This window comes from Solanum dulcamara, chromosome 8 (assembly GCF_947179165.1).
Source record: "Solanum dulcamara chromosome 8, daSolDulc1.2, whole genome shotgun sequence".
NCBI classification, from domain to species: Eukaryota; Viridiplantae; Streptophyta; class Magnoliopsida; order Solanales; family Solanaceae; genus Solanum; species Solanum dulcamara.
The window spans coordinates 69,267,655-69,292,983 of record NC_077244.1 but is presented as its reverse complement, the minus strand read 5'-3'; the positions used below and the strand labels follow the sequence as shown (position 1 = coordinate 69,292,983).

Genomic DNA, 25,329 nt, shown 5'->3' with positions numbered 1-25,329 from the left:
TTTCCTTCGTTTCATTTTATGTGGTATCGTTTGATTTTGACATTGTGTTTGAGAAAAAAAGAAAAACGTTTAAAACTTGTGATCTAAAATAATCTTTAGATATATGTTTGGTACACTAAAATTCAAAATTTCTTATTGGACATGAGTTTCCAATATCAAGCTTTTAAGAAATTTATTGAAAAAATTATTTTGGGTGTAAATAAGTTTGATGGGTAGACATTCTGCCTTTCCTTCAATAAACACGTTACTATAGCCTATTCAATCTTTTGATATCCTTATAAGCCCACCTAAGAATAGGGTGGGGCGTTCAAACCATTCAAATTGAATATGAAAATTTTGAATTAAAATTTTTGAATTTATGAAATTAAAATCCAAATAAGTTTTGATACCTTAACACAACATTTTAGGCTGTGTTATTCCAAATTCTTTATATATAGCTGAGCTACATGCATGAAATTAAATTAAGCATAACAATCATACAAAAAAAATCTCTTCTTAGAAGGAAATATGAGTTCTGAAAACATCAAACTTCCAAAAGTAGATTTCTCTCATGAAGACCTAAAGCCAGGCACACTTGTATGGAACCAAGTAAAAAGCCAAGTTCACAAAGCACTAATAGAATATGGTTCTTTTGAAGCTTCTTTTGATAAAATTCCAATACACAATCGAAAATCCATTTTTGAATCCTCACTAGAGCTTTTTGATTTCCCTTTACAAACCAAACTTAAAAACATTCGAACCAAACCTTTCAATAGCTATGTTGGACACTAACATCCTTCAATTCCACTATATGAAAGCATGGGCATTGATGATGCTAACATCCCTCATAAAGCTGAAAAATTCACTCAAACTCTATGGCCTAAACCCCTCCTTCTGGTAAAAACATTAATCTTTTCCATTAATTCTTATTATAATTAACATGCCATATTACTATTATTGTTATTTTTATATTTGGTTGTAGTAAAGCTATTCAGTCATACTCAGAGCAACTATCAGAGTTAGATCATACAGTAAGAAGAATGATTTTGGAGAGCTTAGGCGCCGAAAAGTACATGGATGAGCATATGAATTCGATCGACTATCTTCTTCGATTGATGAAGTATAAAGCACCTCAAAGCAGTGAAATTGAAATGGGACTAAGTGCTCACACAGACGAGCAATATTACCATATTATACCAAAATCAGGTGAATGGTCTTGAAATTTTGACCAAAAATCGACAATGGATCAATGTAGATTTTACACCAGACACTTTCATTGTCATGGTTGGTGACTCACTACATGTAAGCTCTTCAAACTCACTAAAATAAATATTGGTGTTCACCCAATATACTCTAGTAAAATTAGAAATTTGACAAAAGGTAATCAAGATTTAATATATTAATAATTTTTAAAAAAACTTAATATATAGAGTATAATTCTCTTATACACATTATAATTTGCTCCGCCATTAATAAAGATAAAATCAATAAATTATAATATCTACTTATTTTAACCAGTTATGGCAGTCAACATGTCTTATTCTTTAGGTTACTAAGCCCATTTTTTATGGGCGATTATCTATAGCTATTATTTTAGGTGACTTGATTTGTGAAATTCTTTTTATATTGTCATGGATGTATAGAAGTTCAAACGTACTTAGCTTTTTGTATTTCAATTTTTGAGTTTTTTTTTTTTGAATATATGAAAAATTGTTTTTGTACGTAGGCATGGACAAATGGTCGAATGCATGCACCATATCATAAAGTGATGACGAGAGGAAATGAAGCAAGGTACTCAGTTGGTTTATTTACAATACCTAAAGCTGGATACATGATAAATACACCAGAAGAGCTGGTAGATGAAGAGCATCCTTTATATGCCCTTTACTCATCTTGAGTTCGTTACTTTCAGCTACACTGAAGAAGGCATGAAATGTGAATCTGCTTTGAAGACCTACTGTGGACTCTGAATTTAATTTAATTGATTATGTTTACTAGTAGAATAAATATATATACTCCTTGTGAGTATATGCTTGTGTTTTGTGTATTAGTTTGGCGGCTAATACTAGTTAATTTATCCGTGTTTTGCATGATCGCGAAATATCATGACGTTGATTACAATATATTATTTGTTTGCATCATTCATGAAATACTTTTCAAGATCCGAATAGTAAATAAATCTATGGTATACACTTGAGGGGTGTCGACCGCTATCTTTTTGTTGAAAAATTACACTGTGTAGCTAGATAAAAATATTTTTTATGTATGTAAATATATTATATATTGACACTCCTTGACTTTTAGGCCATTTAACTTCTTTATATTCTAACACTCCTTAGTCGAAATACTGACTCCGCCACTGTTTCTAACCCATTCAAAAAGTTCATGTTTATTTGAATATTAGTTCTTGAATATGTGCGTTCCATGTGTATCTCATGCTAACGGTGTCGACGACAGGGACTTATGATTACATTACTGACTATGAATTCAAACAAAGTGGCAGCATTAAAATCACTGTAAGTAAACCACGGTCATGAGTAAGACTACTAAGGAATATTTTCAGACTTGGGAGCGTCATCCTAAAATGGGCTTTATGCGATTCAAATTTAGTTGAAGTTCCAATATGGACTAACATTAAACTTATACACCTCAAAATTCGTTGGCACAGGTTGGCTTAACTGGTCTACTTGAAGTAAGTGGATCGATATATACTCACAACGACCGGATAAAGAAGTGTATGGTACACTAATAGATGAGGTCCAAAATGAGATTTTTTCATCAACTTTATTTATGATAGATTATTTTGTGGTTAAATATGAGAGGAAATCTCTTAAATTATAGCCAACAAAGAATAATATGAACATGTGCTTATTGTATCTTATCAGATAAGACACAACCCCTTTTAAAAAGTCATAATTCTTTGAAAAAGTCACAACTCATTGAGAAAGTCACGATCCTTCTAAGAATTTATAATCCCTTGAAAAGTCAAAACTCATCGAAAAAGTTATAACCCCTTGGAAAAAGTCAACTTATCGAAAAAATCACAAGCCTCCAGAAAACTCACAACTTATCGAAAAAGTCATGACAACCCTTCTAGAGAATATATGTCATTCAAATAGATAAAGATGAGTGTTTGTAGTTGAGATTATTATAGTAATTTAGCATTAATTTATTCAATTAAGTTAGGGAGTTCATGCTTTTAAGGTAATATATAAGATAAGTAATAGTTTGTCTTTTATTTATGTTACACTCTTTTCTTTTTAATTCTTCTAAAGAAGAATGTCATTTTTCTAAATTTAAAAATAATCTAATTTTATGAGATGATTTATATTCACACAAATATATAAGGTTGTTTGGGACCACAAATTTTAAAAATTCTCTTTTTTTTCCTTAAAATCTCCATGCCTAATTAAATAGTGTCACATAAATTAAGCCGGACGATGGAATAATTTTGGATGGTCCTTTTTCCCATACTAGTCTTCTACCTCCTTTAAAGCGTAGAGGTCTATTTTTCTTTGCACATCAAATATTTGGTATAAGTCATGATCAACTTTTTCATACAATCATGTTTATGGTGTAGTAGTGAGCAATCTAATCTTTAATCAAAAGTGTATGTGTAGGCGAGTGGTAGGATTATCTTATTTTTTAAAAAATAATTAATTGAATGGTTTATTTATAAATGTTAATGGGTGTGTGTTCTATATTTAAAAGCAGTAAGTGTATTGTTAATAACGACATATTAAAAAAAAAATTATATATAGATGAATGAGATTTTCTGAGATAATTCACTATTTAATTATATACTAGAAATAATTATGAGGAGTTAATCTAAAACACAATTAATTGCAAAAAAAAGGTTCAATAACGTATGTACACATATACTCCACTTTGTTCAACATATTTCATTTTAGAGAGCCGATAAATTACGTTTAAAAGGACTAATAGAGATAAAGAACAAAAAGAGAGAGAAGATAATCACTTGTATTCACGTGTTACATTTCAAAAAAAAATCGGTCTTTTTAATTTCATTTTGTTTTAAAAAGCAGTAGGATTCTTTAACAATTGAATAATGTGTTGTTAGTATAAATATATATATTATTTAATTTTTAGAGATTAACTATAGAATCAAAGTAATAAATCATTTAGGAAGATCTAGTTAAAAAATATTACTGTTAAATAGGTAGGATTACACAAATTTCATAGTATTAAGAGTTGATTACATTTTATCCCTCTTTTTTTTAAAAATTAAAAAAATATCTTAAATTTGGTGTCACGACCCCAACCCACCACAATGTTGGAAAAAAGTACCAACTAATTTCCGTCCCTTCCGGATCGCCTTCAAGCAGAAAATAATAACAGATAAATTAAAGAGAATGAAAATAACACAAGATATAACGTGGAAACCCAATGAGGGAAAAACCACGGACTACCCAGAAAAATATTCACTGTTTGGAAAATTGTTACGACCATATAACACACAATATTTCTTTCACACACCCCAATACCTAAAATATTATACCCAAGAGACCTCCAAGAGATACCATCCCCAAATTCCTCAATGGTAAAAATTAATATACCATGTATTTTATACATTTTGGTATTTGGTGTAATATTTGGTGTACATACCAATAATGGAGCTAAGATCCTTAAATAGCTAACAAAAGCTATTTTCACTTGCTATTCCATAGTTGTAGGATAGCCAACATTTTTGACTGAATTTCTTTCTTCTTTTTTCAAATCAATCACCAACAAATCTCAACCTTTGAAAAAGAAGAAGAAAAAAATTCAACACATTGACCTTTACAATTGTCTAGCTACACATAACAGAGTCAATCCTTCACCTGACTCAAAATCCGGCCAACCATGCGCAACTACAATCATCACATTGTCTGCTACCGACAATCATAATTCTAATATCAAGAATTATCACATCTACACCATAAAGAGTACCTCAACTCAGATTGAATATCACCAATCCAAGAATTTTCACTTGAAATCATTTCCCAATTTCAAGAATTTCAGTTTTGGCTCATGTCGAAAAAATTTGCTAATAATTTATGATGCAACCCCCTTGTTGATTTTTTGAGAGTCCATTAGCCATCGACATCCTTTCCACCACACACCTTAGCATCACCTATCAACCAATGTCCATGCGCAAATGTGGATGCACTAGAATTATATCATCCTCTATCATGACAAACCTTGGAGAATTACAACATGTCATAAGGATACCTATCCTAGCGTACTGTCGAAGCCTTTGCCGAACCGCTCCTTACAATCCTACCTTATCCGAGTTTACTAGTTATTGATCAAAATTGCAAGTCCACAAAAATTTCAAAATTTCACTAGTCAAATCCTTAATTTTATTTTTACCATTTAACTAGACTTGAATCTTTGACCACCTCTTTTGATACTTCCTTGCATTAACAGAAAAATAGAAAAGTCTCAAAGCTACATCTCCACCGCAATCATACATGTCATAAATCACAACCGCCATAGTTCGAGAACCACCACTGGAGCTTCTTCATCTCTTAACTAATGCATATTAGATTTTGACAACACCTGCATATAATTTTTCATCAATTTTGACTTTATTTTTTCACCCAACCAGCTTCAAAACTCATTTTCTAACCAAACTTCTCAAATTTTGTCCCCACATACTTAACAGTACTAATAAAAGGACAATAGCAATGAAAAAGTACCCACTAAATTAGTTCTAGAAAAGAGAGATGGATCACAAAGAATATAATTAAATACCTAGTCTTTCCTTAGACAGACCTCTTTAGATTGTATTTATTTTCACTATTATCAAATATACAAGTACCTCAAAGCAACTTCACCAAAATAGCAAACTCCACCGGAATCAGACTCCACTTGCTACTCCACCATAACGAAACTTCTGCTTGAAAATAATAATTCTAATTCTGAAATTTTTTCTGATGTGGAAGATCAGACAAAGCTGCAACCACAGAGCATACTAAAATTTCAAAAGAATTATTCCATACCAAATGCTCAATAATTCTAATTCAGATTTTTTTTCTGATGTGGAAGATCAGACAAAGTTGTAACCACAGAGCATATTAAAATTTCAAAAAAATTATTCCACACGAAGGCTCTAATACTACTTGTTGGGAAAAAATACTGACTAATTCTCATCCCTTCCCGATCGCCTCCAAGAAGAAAATAATAACAGAGAAATTAAAGAGAATAAAAACAACACAAGATATAACGTGGAAACCCAATACAGAAAAAACCACGGACCACCTAGAAAAATATTCACTATATGAAAAATTGTTACAACCATATAATACACAATATTTCTCTCACACATCCAAATACCTAAAAATACTATACCATGTATTTTATACATTTTGGTATTTGGTGTAATTTTTGGTGCACATACAAACAATGGAGCTAAGCTCCTTAAATAGCTAACAAAAGCTATTTTCACTTGCTATCCCACTGATGTGGGATAGCTAACATTTTTTACTGAATTTTTTCCTTCTTTTTTCAAATCAATCACCAACACGTGACTGGCACCCACACTAACCCTCCAGTGGGAGAACTATTTTTACAACCCAAATTATCAACTTATATGATAAAACATTTAAAGGCTTGCGGAAGGAGGAATAAAACTAAAATAAGACTGAGTTTCCATAAACTCAGCAAAACAATTTAAATATGAAACGAAATGCAGAAAAATCTTAGGAACTGAAAGTCGTCCACACCGAAACTCTAACCAAATGTCAATATAAGAAAAGGGAAACACTCCCAAAAGAAGTCATGATATTAAACGATTGTATGGACATCTGAGTCCCATACGAAGGACTTAAACAATGAGAAAGTCTATGGCAGCATGATAGAATAGCTCACCCTTGGACTTTGAACAAGCTTCTACTCTTCTAAACGAGGTCTCTCTGCAACCGGCTGAATATGCCCTATACTCAAGAAAAAGGCAGAGCAAGAGTAGTATCAGTACACAAAACAACGGCGTAATGGTAGGATCACGCGGTTAGCCAGTAAGCGGATCATAGACAAGTAAATTCAACACAATAGGCATATACATATACAGAATAAGTCAACTAATCTCAAGTTCAACCATATTCAGCAATATCATAACTCAATATCTTCTACATGCTATAATTTCATACAAGGGTCCTCTAAAGGGACCTACAAACAATCCACTTTGTGTCGGAACATGACACCCGGTCCAAATATGTGTTGAAACATAACCATACTCTCACATGGAATCAAGTCTATTATCAGTTCTCATAGTTTATTAAATCATCAAAACTTCATAATAACAGTATTGCAACAGTGAATGTTTTTCCCTAAAATGCCACGGGTCCTTTCCGAATTAGAAAATGTTATTCAACTATTTTCTATCAATAATCTCCGATCCATATCTATATCATCAAACTCATTTGAAAACCTTAACACTTAATCAAATATATGAACAAATTAAATCATCAAACAATCTTTCTTAGGAATAGATAATTATGTTGAACGATCCACAAATTAAATTAAAATTCAAAAAGATGGCAAAATCTCAGCAGTAATCAAGATTTACAGCATCTAGTTAATGATTACATATTTTTTCATGTCAAACTCCCTATAAAAATTTGCTCCATACAAGAGGAAAAGTCCACAAAAACATATAACGTACGTACTCTCAACTCACTCACCATTGTAGGCATAGTGTTATTCCAAATTCATTATAAATAGGTTCAGTTGCAAGCATGGAATTAATTAAGCATAGCAAACATATATAATAAAAATCTCTTCTTTCCAGGAAATATGGATCTAGAAAATATCAAGCTTCCAATAATAAACTTTTCTCATGAAGATCTAAAGCCAGGCACACTTGTATGGAACCAAGTGAAAAGCCAAGTCCACAAAGCACTAGTAGAATATGGTTGTTTTGAAGCTTTTTTTTGATAAAGTTCCAATACACCTTGGAAAATCCATTATTGAATCCTCACAAGAGATTTTTGATCTCCCTTTACAAACTAAACGTAGAAACATATCAACCGAAGCTTTCCATGGCTACGTTGGACAATACCTTCCTTCAATTCAACTCTTTGAAAGCATGGGCATTGATAATGCTAATATCCCTCATGAAGCTGAAAAATTCACTCAAATTCTATGGCCCCAAGGAAATCCTTCTTTCTGGTAAAATATTATTATTGTTATAGTATTTTAATTTTGGAAGGATTACACAAATCACATAGTGTTGAGAGCTAATTGCATCATATCCCTATTCTTTTCCAATTTACAAAAATTCTTTAAATTTGGTGGAATTTGGATACATCTCAAAACATCCTGATACATCTGGTAAAGTGATGTATCCGACTTCCCGATATAATGCGTAAAGTGATGGATTCAACCTACTATGTTCTTCGATTGATGAAGTATAAAACACCTCAAAACAATGAGACTGAAATGGAACTAGATGCTCACACGGATAAGAAATTTCTTACCATACTATATCAAAATCAGGTAAACGGTCTTCAACTTTTGACCAAAGATGGGCAGTGGAAAAATATTGATCCTACACCAAACACTTTTACTATCGTGATTGGAGATTCTCTACATGTAAGTTTTTCCAACATTGTGAATGATCTAAATATCTATAATATCAATTTATTTTAACCAGTTATGATAGGTAACATTGCTTATTATTTTAGATTTTTGATCTCATTTTTTATAGGCGATTATCGATTGCTATTTTTTTGGATAACTTGATCTGTGAAAAAAATGTATCGGAGTATATAGAAGTTCAAACGTACTTAGCTTTTTCCGTCTTTCAATTTATTGAAAAGGGTTAAAAATGCCGTTAAACTATTTGAAATGAATAAAAATGCCCTTCATTTATAGTTTGGTCCAAAAATATTTTTGCTGTCAATACTTTGGTCCAAAAATGTCTCTGTTATTACAAAATGGGTCCAAAATAGCTTTTTTCAAATAAATATTTTTTTTAAAAAAAATAAATCTTGTTCCTTATAAAAATATTACTCTTAAGAACTTTATTCTTGTTTTCTATCTTTTAAAACTACTTTAAGTAATAAAAATGTAGGAAATTCTTTTTTTTCTTCTTAATCTCATTTCATCAATTAAAATAGAATAATTTCATGTACTCTAATTAAGTTTTAACAGATAATATATGTCTTATATATAAGATCATAATAAACCCATTATTAATTTTTATTCAAATAATGAGAAAAAATAATTATAATAAAATAAAAAATAGTTTAAAATGTTTTTAAAAAATATCTAATTGAAGTAGAATAAAAATTTGCTAATAAAAGAAATCTTATTAGGAACCCATTAAATAACAATAAGGGCATTTTTGGACCAAAGTGTTGACGGCAAAGACATTTTAAAATCAAACTATAAACGGAGGATATTTTTGTACATTTCACATAGTTTACGACATTTTTGACCATTTTCCGTTCAATTTATGAATTTGAAGGATTGTTTTTGTACGTAGGCATGGACAAATGGTCGGATACATGCACCATATCATAGAGTGATGATGAGCGGAAAGGAGACGAGGTACTCAATTGGTTTGTTTTCAACACCTAAACCTGGAATCATAATAAAAGCACCAGAAGGCAGAAGAGCTGGTAGATGAAGAGCATCCTTTACTCTATAAGCCTTATAATCATCAGGAATTTCATGCTTTCAGCTACTCTAAAGAAGGCATGACATGTGGCTATGCTTTGAAGACCTATTGTGGTGTCTGAATTTAATTTACTTGATTATGTTTACTATAATAGAATAAATATATCAGCTCCTTGTGAGTATATGCTTGTGTTTTATGTATTAGTCTGAGTAATAATACTAGTTAATTTATCCACGCTTTGTGTGCTAGCTAAATATTGTGACGTTGATTATAACAAACTTTTTGATGCATCATTCACGAAATAATTTTTAAGATTTGATTATTAAATAAATCTACACTACAATTTTTTTTTGTAATTTTAATAGATAGATATTGACGCCATTCTTCCTTTTAACCAAATATAAATTCATGTGTGTTTAAATATATGCCGAGATTTTATTGATATCAACCTTTTTACTATTTCATGTAAACTTTTTAGTACATACTTATGGTAAATATATAAATTAATCAACATTAAAAGTTTTACTTTCAATATATTATGTTTGTGTATATATTTGCATATGTATATATACACACCACTCTTGACTAAAATCAAAATCCACACTTTTTCACTTTAACAACACTCCTTATATAACTAAAAAAATATTGGAATTCCTTATAAGGTGAGAACATATAGTAATTGATTTAGAGACATGATCCACAAATCACTTTATCTCAAAAATTTCTTTTACAGCTTGTTACTCAAATTTTGTTAGAAATATTGAAAATTTTAAATCAATTATAATATAATATGTAGTATATATAAGAGATCGGAGAAAAATCAAGCAAATTGTTATATATCAAAAATCTTAGGGCACTCTTACAAATATAGAAAAATAACAAGAGTAATAAGGCAAATAAAACACACATTTATAAATGTAAGAATGTATCCACCAAATTGCTATTGAACTGTTTAAGTTTCATCATCGATTGCATCAATGAATCCCATGCTTACGCTAAATTCAATGGCGATGACGCTTTGTCGGAGCAAAGAAGATGAGAATACAACATCATTGAGTTTGAATTTGGAGAAAATTTTATGAATCGTCCATGAAAAAAAAGAGGAAGAAAATCATCTATGAAAGAGAGAAGAATTTCACTAATTTGTGGTTGTATGAAATTTTGGAGAGAAAAACTTATAGATACAATGCGTAGAAATATGTTTTGCCATAGTAATTTTTTTCTTTAATAAAATGAGCCGAAGTTTGTTTTGGTCAAAATTAAGAAATAAGATAGGAGTGGGAACTTGGGCGAAAAATGTTTTTATTGCTTTTGTCATAGGAATTCTTATGCAAGTATATGGCTCAAAAGAATAATTTTCATCAGCTGTATCAAACAAGTGTTTGCACAAATTGTTTCTATTTTGGGGTGATTTTTCTTTGCCTCTTATTTAATAAAAAATATGAGCAGAAATATCCTTAACTGTGACTTAATTTCCTAAGATAAAATCTTACATTTAAAAAATAAGTTAGGTTCGATAAAAGACAAAAATTTGGTGTCTTTTTTATCTCACTTTTGTTTGCAGCAAAACGTTTTACCCCAACATTTGTTCTTTATCCTACGGCCAGTTATGTGTAGTTTTCTTGAATGTTTTTTATCTAGCATATTTTTATAGGATAGCCAGCTGGGCTACAAATTTGTAATTGTTCTTTACTGATGACTAATAAAATTATTAGTTATCAAAATAAATATATATTTTAGCTTAGAAATTGAGGATTATTGTTTGTTTCTTTGCCGATCCTATTTTTCCTGAATATGTTCTCTAACCCATCCAAAAAGCACTTGTTTATTTGAATGCAATTAGTATTCGTTCTATCCTAATTCATGTTACATCATTTTTTTAGTTTATCTCAAAAAAAAAGCCATTCTTTTATATTTAGAAACAAATTTTATGAGATGATTTAAAGACACAAAAATTTAAAGTTAATTTGGATTACAACTTTCAAAAAGTTTTTTTTTTTTTTAACTCTATGTTTAATAAAATGATGTCACATAAATTTGAGACGGAGTGAATAATATTTTGGATGGTCCTGATTCCTATACTAGCCCTCTACTTCCTCTATACTAGTCCTCTACTTCCTTTAAAGTGTAGAGTTCTATTTTTCTTTGGTACAAATCATGATTAATTTTTTAATAGAATGTTCCATTTATAAATGTCAATGGTGTGTCAATTTTCTCTTTTTCTGAACAATTTATTAAAAAGGAAAAATGATCTATAGATGAATCAGATAATTGACTATTTGATACTAGAAATAACTGTGAGGAAAGTTAAACACAATTAATTGCAAAAAAAATTAAATTGTTAACGTCGGTACACATATATATCACTTTGTTAACGTACTACATTTTATAATTATTTTTTTATGTCATGTAAATATGAACTCCATAAATAAATAAATTTAAAGAAATCCCATTAAGGAATTTTCAGTTCCTCCCCCGAATCTTCAATTTTTTTTCAATTAAAATACATGTCGAAACACAACTTCAAATTTCAAAAATTATATTTCTAACAATTTTAAAAATTCATTTTTTTCAAGTTTCAACAATAATCTATGCCAACGCTAGCTAACCATGGAATTGCAAAGGAAATATAATATCTTTAGCCATTATATATAGCAAGAAACATCTAAATAAATTACCAATATAAATATAGCATTTGATTTTAGAGATTATATAACTATAGCATAATTTGAAATCAGAGTAATAAATTAGTTAGGCAGATCTAGTTAAAACATATTATTAAACAAACACGTAATTTAGCCTATTCAATCTTTTGATATTCTTACAAAGCCACCTAAGAATAGGGTTGGGCATTCAAACCATTCGAATTAAATATTAAAAAAATTATTAGAATTTTCTAATTTATGAAATTAAAAGTCATTTTTTTTATACCTTCACACAACATTTAATTTTAGGTTGTGTCATACCAAATCCTTTAAATAGATTCATCTGCATGCATGGAATTAAGCATAACAAACATATAGCAAAAAACTCTTTTTCAAAGGAAATATGGATTCTGAAACTATCAAGCTTCCAAAAATAGTCTTTTCTCATGAAGATCTAAAGCCAGGCACACTTGTATGGAACCAAGTGAAAAGCCAAGTTCACAAAGCACTAGTAGAATATGGTTGTTTTGAAGCTTTCTTTGATAAAATTTTATCAATAGACCTTAGAAAATCCATTTTTGAACTCTCACAAGAGTTTTCTGATCTCCCTTTATGAGAAAAACTACTCCAATAACTGTATGAATTGACAAGAACAGAGAGATGGAAATTTCATTGAAGGAAGAAGAGTGAACTGATCTTTAAAACTACTTCAGCACTCCAATACAATGACTATTTATAGAGAAACTCTAACCATCTAGAATCTCCCATCTAACTAACATAACAACTTTACATGCTAGTCACATCCTCTAACTAACTAACTTGCCATATCACATGCTATAACTAACTAACTTACCATAACTAACTTGACAGTAATTAGCTAACATAGTCAAGTTAACAGCAAACTTAACTAACAGCTAATACTCAAACTAACAACTAATACTTCTAACATTCCCCCTCAAGCTAAAGGGTGCGTGATATTAAGCACACCAAGCTTGCTTAATAGATGCACATGTTGATCCTGCCTCAAGCTCTTAGTCAATACATCAGCAACTTATTGCTGAGTAGGAACATACACTGTTTCCACTAGGCTGGCTTTGATTTTGTCCCGAGTAAAGTGACAGTCAATTTCGATGTACTTAGTCCTTTCATGAAAAATGGATTGGCTGCTAATTGGATAGCAGATTTGCTGTCACTAAACACAGTAATAGGTTTGTGAATAGGAACATTTAGCTTTGTGAAGAGTCCTTCCAGCTAAGTAAGTTCTGCTACAGCTGTGGCCATGCTTCTATATTCAACCTCAGCTGAACTTCGAGATACAATATGTTGTTGTTTTTGATTTTCAAGACACCAAAGATTCACCAAATTTGACAACATACCCTGTAACAGACATTCTAGTATTAGGGCAAGCATCCCAATCTGAGTCACATCAGCAAACTAAATCTGCAGTAGTATGAGCTTTTAGCCAAATGCCTTATCCTGTAGTACCTTTCAAGTACCTGACCACTATGTGAGCATCCTCTAAATGAGACTTCTTCGGTAGTTGCATGAATTGACTTAGTGTTTGCACAACATAACAAATATCAAGTCTAGTAATTGTTGCATACATTAGTTTTCCAATCAATCTCTGATAAAAAGTAATGTCCTTCAAGACAGCATCACCAGTGAAACCAGCAGCTTTGTCAAACTCTACTGAAGTTAACTTAGCATTGGACTCTAAAGGTGTAGCTACATGCTTTACACCTGTTAAGCCAATTTCAGAAATAAGCTCAAGAATATACTTCCTTTGATTCAAAATGACTCCTTAGTCAGACCTCAAAACTTCAATGCGTAAGAAGTATTTAAGTTCTCCTAAATCTTTGAGCTTAAACTGTTGATGGAGGGCATCTTTAGCCTCACATATCATGGTTTCATTGTCCCCAGTAATAAGGAAGTCATCAACATATACCAAGACTATGAACATCTCTTCCTTTCTTTTCAAGGTGAACAAGGAATAATCATAAGTACTCTGAACAAATCGTGCAGTCAATAAGGCTGTGGTGAGTTTAATATTTCATTGTCTGGATGCTTATTTAAGGCTATAAAAAGACTTATGCAGTCTACATACTTTGTGTACTCCTTCCTGTCTAAATCCTTGAGGCATTTCCAGATACACCTCCTCTTCTAAATCACCTTATAAGAAAGAATTATACACATCCATTTAGTACAAACACCAACCTTTAGAGACTGCCAAAGCAATAACACATCTAACAGTAACTATTTTTGCAACAGGTGAGAAAGTATCATGGTAATCAAGGCCCTCTTATTAACTATAGCCTTTGGCTACTAGTCTTTCTTTGAACCTCTCTACCTCCCCATTTGCTTTGTATATGATTTTATACACCCATTTTGAGCCTATTGCTTGTTTACCAAGAGGGTATGTGAAAATGCTGAGGAAAATGCCGCCTTGCCCGTGGATCAAATCATGGGCACTCGCATAACAAGGCAGAGGTATTTATCGAATATTTTTTCGTTCTTTCTTAAACTCTATCCGTGAAAATATAGAATTTTCTTTTTTAAAAAATCATTTTAGAAAAGTCGAACCAAATCAAGCCATACTTTTAAAAAAAATCGAACCAAACTAATTTGGTATGATATTCAATGCACATATTTGAAAAGTCGAACTAAAGTTTGAAAAAACGAATGTCCACCCCTAATTTGATGGAGATGAAATCATAGAGAATAATAAAATAAAATAAAAAATATTACACGCTCTCAAATACATAGAAAGATAAAGTATAAATATGACATTTTTATTTTTCACAAATCAATTATATACATTGAACAAAATTTTCAAGAACAGAATTATTTACACCTAAACGAAACAAATTAATTACTTATCCTCGACTTAAATCAGCGTACGTGAGTTTCTACTTTCTTTTCGAACGAAAGAGAGTTAACTATCTCGCTTTGATATTATTAGATACATATATAATAATAATCATTTGAAAACCATCAAGTCGTTGTAGTATAGTGGTAAGTATTCCCGCCTGTCACGCGGGTGACCCGGGTTCGATCCCCGGCAACGGCGATACAGTTTCTCCTTTTTTCCTTTTCCCAGGCTCAGTCGAAATTTTAAAAAAAACGAGGACCACTTTTGGGTAAGCAAAAAAAATTGTTTGGTTAATTGATTTGATATATATGTAGCTTGCGTCATCGTGTTTAAAGCATATTCCATTTCTTAAACCTCCAAATTCTGAAAATATGTAATGCCAAAATTATATGATCAATCAATACAAACTCAAGGCCAAGAATTAACATATGTTAACGCAATTAATTTCAAAATTGAATGATACATACTGCTTCTAATTTTATGCCCCATAAATCTGTCCAAATGATGTGTAAAATTTTAACTTTTGTTGCATAGTGATAGTATCACTAATTTATTTTATTTTATTTTTTGGAGTCATTCTAGTGTACATTCAATTATTATCAAACAGATTCTTATCTCGACGTTATTTAATTTATGCATATTCTGTACCATAAACTAAGGTAAGTAAAGTTGGGGAAAAAAACAATACTTTTATAAATTAATAATGTAAGGAATTATAGACTACTAGCAATCAGCCAGATCAAATACAACAAAATGGCCAACATCTCAAATCTTTTATATTATGTTATTTGATATGGATATCATAACTTATTTAACATGAACAATAATTCACAAGATTCATAACCAAGACAATTAATGATTTTCTAACATATCCCATCCATGGTATTGATTTTAATATATATACAATCAAAAGAAGAAGAAAAAAAGGAGGTTGGTGAGCTGCATTTGCTAATATATAGTTTCAAGTTGAATTAAATAAACAAAGCATTAATAGGTAAAATTTACCCCACGATACAATATTTATACTAATTTAATGCATCATTTTTAAACACAAATGCAAATAAGTTTTTATAAATAAAAAAAAGAAGTAAGTTGGACAGAATAAATGCTTCACTATTTTGCGGGTGATATACATTTTTTTTCTCCGATCAAGAGAAATCTATAGCTCCGTATGATCATTAGCAAGTAGAAGGTGTTAGAACTTTGTCGTTTGACATACGATAACAATTCAAAGAGGTTGGGATAAGACTTTCAATTGGATGTGTCCCGGTCAAATCGTTACGCGAGATTATTTTATTTCACAACTGATATATTTATTATCCTTGATCAGTGATGTATTTGTTTTAGACTTATATATATATATATCGTCGACAATCCTTGGCTCATCATGTTTGTGATGATAATTGCCTTGAAAATAAATTTTTATGAGTCTTTGGCATAATTTACGAATTACGAGCATGGATTTATCTATAAATGAATTAGTTTTTATATCAGATTCTTGATATGTTGGATTGATATTTTATAATATAATACCACAGATAGTGATAAAAAAAAACACAAATTTAATGCTAAATAATTCCATTAACGTAGTTTTTTCAAGGAAATCTTTCATAAATAGGAGATTAATTAGTGTCATGGTTTGCAAATTATATTATTTTTAAAAAACGTAGCAGTATTGTTTAACGCACTATAATTTGAAGAGTAGATATTACACGTTATCACCACCCTTCTAGACTAATGTTTTTTTCCCCATTTTTATCCATGAAAATGTATACTGATTTTTTTGGATGTACAATGGTACAAGAATTTGTTTTTTTTTTTTGTCATTAAAATGGACAAAAAGAAATAAAGAAAAGACGGTCAGTCACATATACATTCACTCATACCCTTTTCTAATTTCACTCTGTAATAGTTCAATTAGAAGGATCTAATAACAGGATGTTAATGTTTTGTTTGTTTTTATTAAAATTAAGAAGTTAAAATCTGAATATATTAATATTAAGATGTGTATTAAAATTAAATTGTATTATTAAATTTGAATACACATTCATATTAATTGATTGTATTAAGATTTGAATATTAAATGATTATTGAAACCTTTTATTTCCCATCATTTGATTGTACACAACATGTCTTTATCTAAAAATTCTCAATTATTAAATACGCTCAGCTGTGTTGATAATTGTTTTAACGGAGAAGGGCTTAAAATGTCCTTTAACTATTTAAATTGATATAAAATTATTCTTCATCCATCTTTTGGCCCTCAAATATCCTTGACATCAATCTTTTGGCTCAAAAATACCCTTATTTTAACGACTTACACTCATTAGGTGGATGGGAGGGGCAATATTGTACCAAATCTCATAATTTAAGGGTATTTTAGGCTCTTATCCGATAAGTAGTAAAATCACCTTCTCACTTCTTCATTTCCTCTCTTCCACTTTTTTTCTTCTTGAAATCTTGTCCACAATTTTTACTTTTTTAAACTTATGACAAAATAAGAGAGAAAAAAAAAAGTAATGAGGACATTCATATAGAAACAATTAATTCAATAGAAGATAAATTAATAGCATTTTTTCTTTTGTGTGTACCTAAAATTCAAAATAAACGAATAAAAAATAATCTTTTCTCCTATCCCCACCCTTACCCCGCCATGATAATAATATATATTAAAAGAATATGAACATCTAGGTTCATTTCAAATTTGAGTCTCTGATATCCTAATTAATAATAAGAGATCAGATTAAAAAATAATAAAAAGAGTGAATGATAATGACAATTGGATAATTAATAGAAAATGTTGTGTTAATAAAAAATAATATATTTTTTTAATGGACATTCATGCGTGGATTTTAGATGAATCTCCGATTATGAGTTGAGTTATAATGAATTGGATATTAATTTAAAGTAGGCCAATAGAAAGATATCGTGAAATTAATATGTTTTTGAATATTATTTTCAACCATATGAGGTCAAAATATGAATTATATGAGATTTTATTTATTTATTTGAGAATGGTTTAAATTTGAACCAATCAGATTAGAAAACATAATAAACAAATGTTTAATGATTTTACGTTAGGAGAGTTGTTAAAAATAAGGACAAATATGAGCCAAAGGGTTATTATCGAGGGTATTTTTTATCCGAAAAGTTGACGTCAAAAATATTTGAGGGCCGAAAGGTGAATGAAGGATAGTTTTGTACAAATTCAAATAATTGAGGTACATTTTACACGTGTTTTAGACCTTCTCCGTTGTTTTACTAATAAATTGCTATGATTCTTTGTCATGATTTACGAGCATGGATCCATAATGAATGAGTTTTTACTGACTATTTAAGTAATACTATTAGGACAAAAAAAAGATTATTTAATACTAGAGATAGGTATCAAAAAACCTAAAATACAAGTAATTGGTAGTGTGGCTTATAGCATAAAATTTCTCCTCTTCAAGTAAATTCATTATAAGTAGATTCAGCGGCAAAATTAAGCACAACAAACAAAAACAGACACTTGAGAGTAGAAAATTAAAGGAAAATATGGGTTCTGAAAATATGAAGCTTCCAATTATAGACTTCTCTCATGAAGATTTAAAGCCAGGCACTCATGTATGGAACCAAGTGAAAAGTCAAGTCCACAAAGCACTAGTAGAATATGGTTGTTTTGAAGCTTCATTTGATAAAATTCCAATACACCTTAGAAAATCCATTTTTGAATCCTTACAAGAGCTTTTTGATCTCCCTTTACAAACCAAACTTAGAAACATTTCCAAAAAACCATTCCATGGCTATGTTGGACAATATGCTCAAGTTCCACTCTATGAAAGCATGGGCATTGATGATGCTAACATACCTCATAAAGCTGAAAAATTCACTCAAATTCTTTGGCCCCAAGGAAATCCTACGTTTTGGTACAAAATTCTTCTCCATTATAAGTGTCACTTTACTTTAGACCTCTAATATTCAAAATTAATTAGCACGATTAATTCAGATTTACGTGAAAATTCACTAAATATTTTACTAAACTTAAATATTTGGACCCACCTCCGTCATCACAATCTAAATAGTAGTGTATATATGCTATTAGTAACACCTTATTTTTAATGATGTAATTTATTATGTGTACTATTGGCAGTAAAACTATTCAATCATATTCAGAGCAACTATCAGAGTTAGACCAGACAATAAGAAAGATGATTTTGGAGAGTTTAGGTGTTGAAAAGTGCATGGATGAGCATATGAATTCGACCAACTACCTTCTTCGAGTGATGAAGTATAAAGGACCACAAAGCAGTGAAACTAAACTAGGACTAAATGCTCACACGGACAAGAATATTGTTACTATATTATACCAAAATCAGGTTAATGGTCTTGAAGTTTTGTCCAAAGATGGCCAATGGATCAACGTTGATCCTACACCAGATACTTTCACTGTCATGATTGGAGATTCACTATATGTAAGCTCTTCCAACATTAACCTTCTCTTTTATTTAACTTTATTTTCCTTATTTATCTATAGGCTCACATAACTGTTTATTTTCTCGATTTATGTAATAATGTTAGATCACATACGAATTTTATTTAATCCAAGTTATTTTAACGAGTTGTGGCTTAACTTGGTAACCAATCGATCTCATGTTTTAGGTTATTTATAAGTACGAAAAAAATTTAATTATGAATGATTACGTATAGCTATCTTTTAAGTGACTTGATAGGTAAATATATGACTTGAATATGAAGTGTACGATTGTTTTTGTACGTAGGCATGGGCAAATGGCCGATTGCATTCACCATTTCACAGAGTAATGATGAGAGGAAATGAAGCAAGGTATTCAGTTGGTTTATTTTCAATACCTAAAGCTGGATATACGATAAAGGCACCAGAAGAGCTGGTAGATGAAGAGCATTCTTTACTCTTTAAGCCCTTTGATCATGTTGAATTCCTTGCTTTCTACTACACTGAAGAAGGCCAAAGATGTGCATCTGCTTTGAAGACCTATTGTGGTGTCTGAATTTAATTTACTTTGATTATGTTACTAGCTAGGAGAATAAATATGTATTATGCTCTCCTTGTGAGTATATACTCCCTCCGTTCATTTTTATTTTAACACGTTTTCATTTTTTCCAGAGGTCAAATTATATGAACCTTGTGGGTATGCATTTATTCCCTTTCCGTAACTATAATGTTTGTTAAACATACTATGTAAATCGAATTTAGATAAGTTTGGTCTATTTTAAAATATTCTGGGCGATATATAACTCAAAGGGAATGTTAAACTACAATGGATAAAACATAAGACAAATCCAAGAAAGAAAGAAAAAAAAGAATCGCCGTTTCCGGGGGTCGAACCCGGGTCACCCGCGTGACAGGCGGAAATACTAACCACTATACTACAACGACTTATTGTCGTTATCCTTATTAGTTCTATAATTTAATTACTTGTTGATAATTAAGGGAGACGAAAATTTCTGCAATATATTTATTAGTGAAATTAAAAATGACATACTTATATTTTATCTTTCCATCTATTCCAAGTGGTTCCGCCTAATCTAGACTTTTTCGCCGAAAAGTTCCTATTTTGGTGTAAAGTGTTTCCTTCCAAAGACAACTTCATATTTAAAACTCAAACCTGCGACTTTTAATAAAAAAATGGAGGAGTACTTACCACTCTATCGTAATCTTTGATGGTATTAATTTTTGTTAATTATAACTAAATTAGCCATTCTGAAATAAAACAACTAAATTAAGGACTAATAATACCCTTCTCCTAACCTTTTCTTCAAAAGGATAATATTAAAAATGAAAACAAAAGTTTATCCAAGCACATTTATTTTGTAAAACCCATCATATATTTTATATTATACTAGGTATATCTTATTTTTAATTATATAAACCAAATATTTATAAACAACCATATCAATTAAATAATTTTCATTATTATTAACTTAATTCTCATATTATATTCCTGATATAATTTTTCCCAACCCAATTAACTTCTTAAAGGTTGATTAGGGGACTACAACCAAATTCCCTCCCCATTGGAAAGTCCAATGTACGCTATAGATCTTAATTGAAAATATTCATAAAGCACCCTTTTCTCTTTTTTTTTTTGGGGGGGGGGGGGGGGGGAATTCCCATCGGTGTCCGGAATCCGTAGAGCCCCGACTAAATTTGAATTCCGCACTGCAGGGCCTATCGGGGATGACGCTCCCAACAAGATTTTTATTATATCCAAGGCTCGAATCTGAAACCTCTGATTATGGGTGAAGTAGTCTCACTACTGCACCACAACTCATTGGGTCACCAAGCATCTGTTTCCCCAAACAAAAATGAAACCCAAATGGAAAAATGGTGTGTGTGGGGGGGGGAATCCTTTTAAGGTATGCCAACTTCTTCATATTTGTTTTCTAGTAATAATTTGATTTAATTATATTTCTGATGTTATTTTATTGGACAATTTTTTTTTTTATTTCACGAAGAACTTAATCAAGAACATATTTTTTTAGGATCTACATACATAGTATAAAGATATGCTCCAATTTAGTCCAATTTAATTCCTAACTAAAATTATGCAATAATTTGTAAAGTTGAATTTATGAAATTAACTTAATTGAATTGAAATGAATTTTTCACCAGTATTTCATAATTGTAGTTAGGGACTAAATTGGACAAAATATACTTTTACGCTATGCGTGAAGGTTCAAATATTGTTAGAATTTAAAGAGAGAAAGAGACTAAGATAAATTTTCTGTGTATTATTGATACTATGTACATTAGTTTATATAGGGTTATACAATAGAGACAAGAAGGTATGGGTTACAAATTTGTACAAAATTTATACTCTACTTGCCCATAATTGTATGGGCATAAATATATTAAATGTACCATGTTAATTTCTGTTTGTGGTGTATTATATATATAATTGTATGTGGAGAGGATTTCTCCACGTGTACGTGCCAGAGGATTTGTGCTGAAGAGTAAAACTCTTCAGCTTCTTCTTATTTCTTTTTCTTCTTCTTCAGTTGCTTTATTTTTCAACTTCCAGCGCCTTCTTCTGCCTTCTTCCTTCTTCTTCTCTTCTTCTACTTTGGCTTTGATGCAGTGTTCCTCTTTTCCAACATCCCCCCTCAAGTTGGAGGGGAGTGTGAGCACTTGCAACTTGCGCAGGGACGCCTGATGAGAAACCCCAGAAAGGGGCTTAGTGAAGAGATCGGCAAGTTGGTCTTTGGAAGGAACAAAAGAGAGTGAAATCAGACCAGATTGAAACTATTGGCGCACAAAGTGACAATCAAGCTCAACATGTTTGGTGCGCTCATGGAAGACCGGATTTCGAGCTCTGTGGATGGCTGCCTGACTGTCTGAGCGTAGCGGAATCGAAAGGGAAATCGGAGCAGAAAGATCTTCAAGAAGGCGAACTAACCAAGTAAGTTCAGCAGTAACACGACGCATGGACCTGTATTCCGCTTCTGCGGAGGACAAGGAGATCGAGATTTGTTTCTTTGATTTCCAAGAGATTGGAGCCCCTCCGAAGGTAATAAAGAAACCACTGACTGATTTGCGTGAATCTTTGCAGGATGCCCAGTCCGCATCGCAAAAAGCCAGCAAGGAGAAAGAGGGATCAGAGGAAAGTAGGATGCCTTGAGCTGGATCTGTGCTCAGGTAGCGCAAAACGCGTAAGGCAGCCGAGAAATGAGACAAACAGGGTCGCTGCATATATTGACTCAGAGCAAGAACAGCAAAGCATAGATCTGGGCGAGTGTTGGTCAAATAATTCAGCTTGCCAACCAAGTGACGGTAGAGAGTGGGATTATCCAGGCGAGGACTGTCGTCAGCTCGAAGTTTGAAGGAGGGATCCAGCGGAGAATTGACTGAAGGCAGATGAGAGACATCAAATTCCTGAAGGAGGTCCATGGTAAACTGCCGTTGATTTACAATGAAACCTTGATCTTCTCGCAAAATTTCCATGCCAAGAAAATGATGAATTTGTCCTAGGTTTTTGACTCTGAATTCTGTGTTGAGAAAGCATTTGATATTGTCGAGTTCATACAAATCATTTCCAGTGAGGAGAATATCGTCGACATATACTGCTAAGATAGAAGTAAGTTTCCCATTGTGTTTGAAAAAGAGGGAATAATCGTTTAAAGAGGAGGAATAGCCTTTGAAAGCTAAGGCTCCTGCAAGGCGAGCATACCACTGCCGGGAAGCTTGCTTTAAACCATATAGGGATTTCTTCAGAAGACAGACATGGTTAGGAGTAGGAGGTGTGAGTCCTGCTGGAAACTTCATAAAAACCTCTTCTTGGAGGTCGCCATGCAAAAATGCATTGTTGACGTCCAATTGTGAAACAGACCACTTCTTTTTAGCTGCAATGGTAAGTAAGCACCGGATAGTGGTCATCTTCACAACAGGTGAAAAGGTCTCTCCATAATCTATACCTTTTCTCTGTATATCCCCTCTTACTACTAGTCTGGCCTTTAGTCGTTCAATCCTTCCATTTGAGAGATGTTTTATCTTGTATACCCATTTGCAAGGTAAGGCTCTCTTTCCTTTAGGCAACAAGACAACATCCCAGGTGTGATTGGTTGCCAAGGCCTGAAGTTTGGAGTTCATGGCCTCTCTCCATGCTGAATGTTGGGAAGCCTGGTTATAGCAGCTAGGCTCAGTGATAGTAGAGAGGGAGTGGAGTAGTTTCTGATTGTGGAGGAATAGAGAGGAGAAAGCATATCCTTTTGGCTTGTGAGGGTGAGCAAGACAAGTTGTCCATGGATCAGTAAACATTACACTATTGCAAATGTAATCTTTTAGGTAGCCAGGTTCATGAGACATCCTGCTAGATATTCTTGGTATATCTGTGATAGGAGCAGGGGCAGGAGTATCTGGGGCAGGTAGAGATGTTTGGTGAGGAAGTGTGGATTCGGATTGGGGGCTGTAGGTAGAAGTATTAGGTGGAGGTACTGATAGTGTAGATGGGTATAGAGGATCATGAACAGGTGGGGCTGATGGATTGTGGAAATTGGGATCATGATCTGAGTAAGAAGGGTAGTTCAAAAAAGTAGGTGTGTGGGAGCTATTAGGTGAGTTGAAAGGAAACTGTGATTCATGAAATCTGACATCTCTGGATACAAACACCCTCCTTGTGTCTAGAGATAACAGTTTGTACCCCTTCTGCTGTAAAGGGTATCCTAGTAGAACACAACCAGTAGCCCTTTCATCAAACTTGTTTCTCCCTTGTCCCAGGGTAGAGGCATAACACAAACAGCCAAAGTTTCTCAAATGGTCATAGGTAGGTTCCTGTCTAACTAGTACTGCATAAGGTGTTTTTCCCTTTAGAACACTAGATGGTAGTCTATTAATGATATGAGTAGCAGTTAGAATAGATTCTCCCCAGTAAATCATTGGCAATTTTGACTGAAACATCAACCCTCTTGCAATTTCTAAGAGGTGTCTATGCTTTCTCTCAACAGTTCCATTTTGTTGAGGTGTAGCAACACAGGACAATTGATGTAAGATTCCTTGAGAAGCAAGGAATGCTGCTTCCTGTGTTCCTTTCCCCAATTCTAAAGCATTGTCAGATCTGATCATTTTAACCCTGACATTGAATTGTCTCTCTACCATGGACAGGAAGCTTTTTAGTACAGGAAAGGCATTACTTTTAGTGCTTAGTAAGAATGTCCATATCCCTCTACTGTAGTCATCTACTATGGTGAGAAAAAATCTGAAACCATTGTAAGTACTACACTTGTAGGGTCCCCAAATGTCTATATGAATGAGATCAAAAATATGTGTGGATTTTATGTTGCTAGTAGGAAAGGGTTGTCTAGTTTGCCTAGCTCTAGGACATATGTCACAAACAAAATCAGAAGTGGATTCACATGGAAGAAAACATAAATGCTTCATTGCTGAAAATGGAAGTTGTCCCAACCTTACATGCCAAAGTTTCACACTAGGAGTAGCATTAACATGTACTGAATTAAAAACTGAAAATGATTGTGGGATGGGATCTGGAGATACATCATTGAAACTATTTTTAGAGCTGTCAGTGTTGGAATCCAATAAATAGAGTCCTTCTCTAACTTCACCAAAAACTTGAGGACTCCTCACTGAAAGGCCCTACAAGAAACATCCAGTGGCAGTGAATAGGACATCACACTGAAACTGAACACAGAACTTATGAATTGAAAGTAGATTATACTTAAAGTCTGGCACAAACAGT

The 25,329-nt window shown here is 32.1% G+C and overlaps 1 protein-coding gene, 2 non-coding genes and 2 pseudogenes across 3 annotated transcripts; 4 read left to right on the top strand and 1 right to left on the bottom strand.

Annotated features, from left to right (window-relative positions):
* The first annotated feature begins 507 nt into the window (after positions 1–507).
* LOC129901134 (probable 2-oxoglutarate-dependent dioxygenase AOP1) lies at positions 508–2,031 on the top strand (annotated as a pseudogene).
* A 5,745-nt stretch (positions 2,032–7,776) lies between these two features.
* On the top strand, positions 7,777–9,725 carry LOC129901133 (probable 2-oxoglutarate-dependent dioxygenase AOP1; annotated as a pseudogene).
* Positions 9,726–15,244: 5,519 nt separating this feature from the next.
* On the top strand, positions 15,245–15,316 carry TRNAD-GUC (transfer RNA aspartic acid (anticodon GUC)). Its single transcript has one exon. It is a non-coding gene; the product is annotated as a tRNA-Asp (tRNA).
* A 3,283-nt stretch (positions 15,317–18,599) lies between these two features.
* LOC129900416 (probable 2-oxoglutarate-dependent dioxygenase AOP1) lies at positions 18,600–20,248 on the top strand. The gene is made up of 3 exons (XM_055975390.1): positions 18,600–19,026; positions 19,251–19,572; positions 19,879–20,248. The coding sequence occupies exons 1-3, from the start codon at positions 18,656–18,658 to the stop codon at positions 20,125–20,127; spliced, it is 942 nt and encodes a 313-aa protein (XP_055831365.1). The 5' UTR covers positions 18,600–18,655; the 3' UTR covers positions 20,128–20,248.
* A 196-nt stretch (positions 20,249–20,444) lies between these two features.
* TRNAD-GUC (transfer RNA aspartic acid (anticodon GUC)) lies at positions 20,445–20,516 on the bottom strand. The gene has a single exon. It is a non-coding gene; the product is annotated as a tRNA-Asp (tRNA).
* Between the last annotated feature and the right edge of the window lie 4,813 nt (positions 20,517–25,329).

Coding starts and splice junctions, on each gene's coding strand:
- LOC129900416 (XM_055975390.1), top strand. CDS start 18,656: ATGGGTTCTGAAAATATGAAGCTTCCAATTATAGACTTCTCTCATGAA. Junction 19,027..19,250: donor CAAGGAAATCCTACGTTTTG/GTACAAAATTCT, acceptor TACTATTGGCAG/TAAAACTATTCAATCATATT. Junction 19,573..19,878: donor TGATTGGAGATTCACTATAT/GTAAGCTCTTCC, acceptor TTTTGTACGTAG/GCATGGGCAAATGGCCGATT.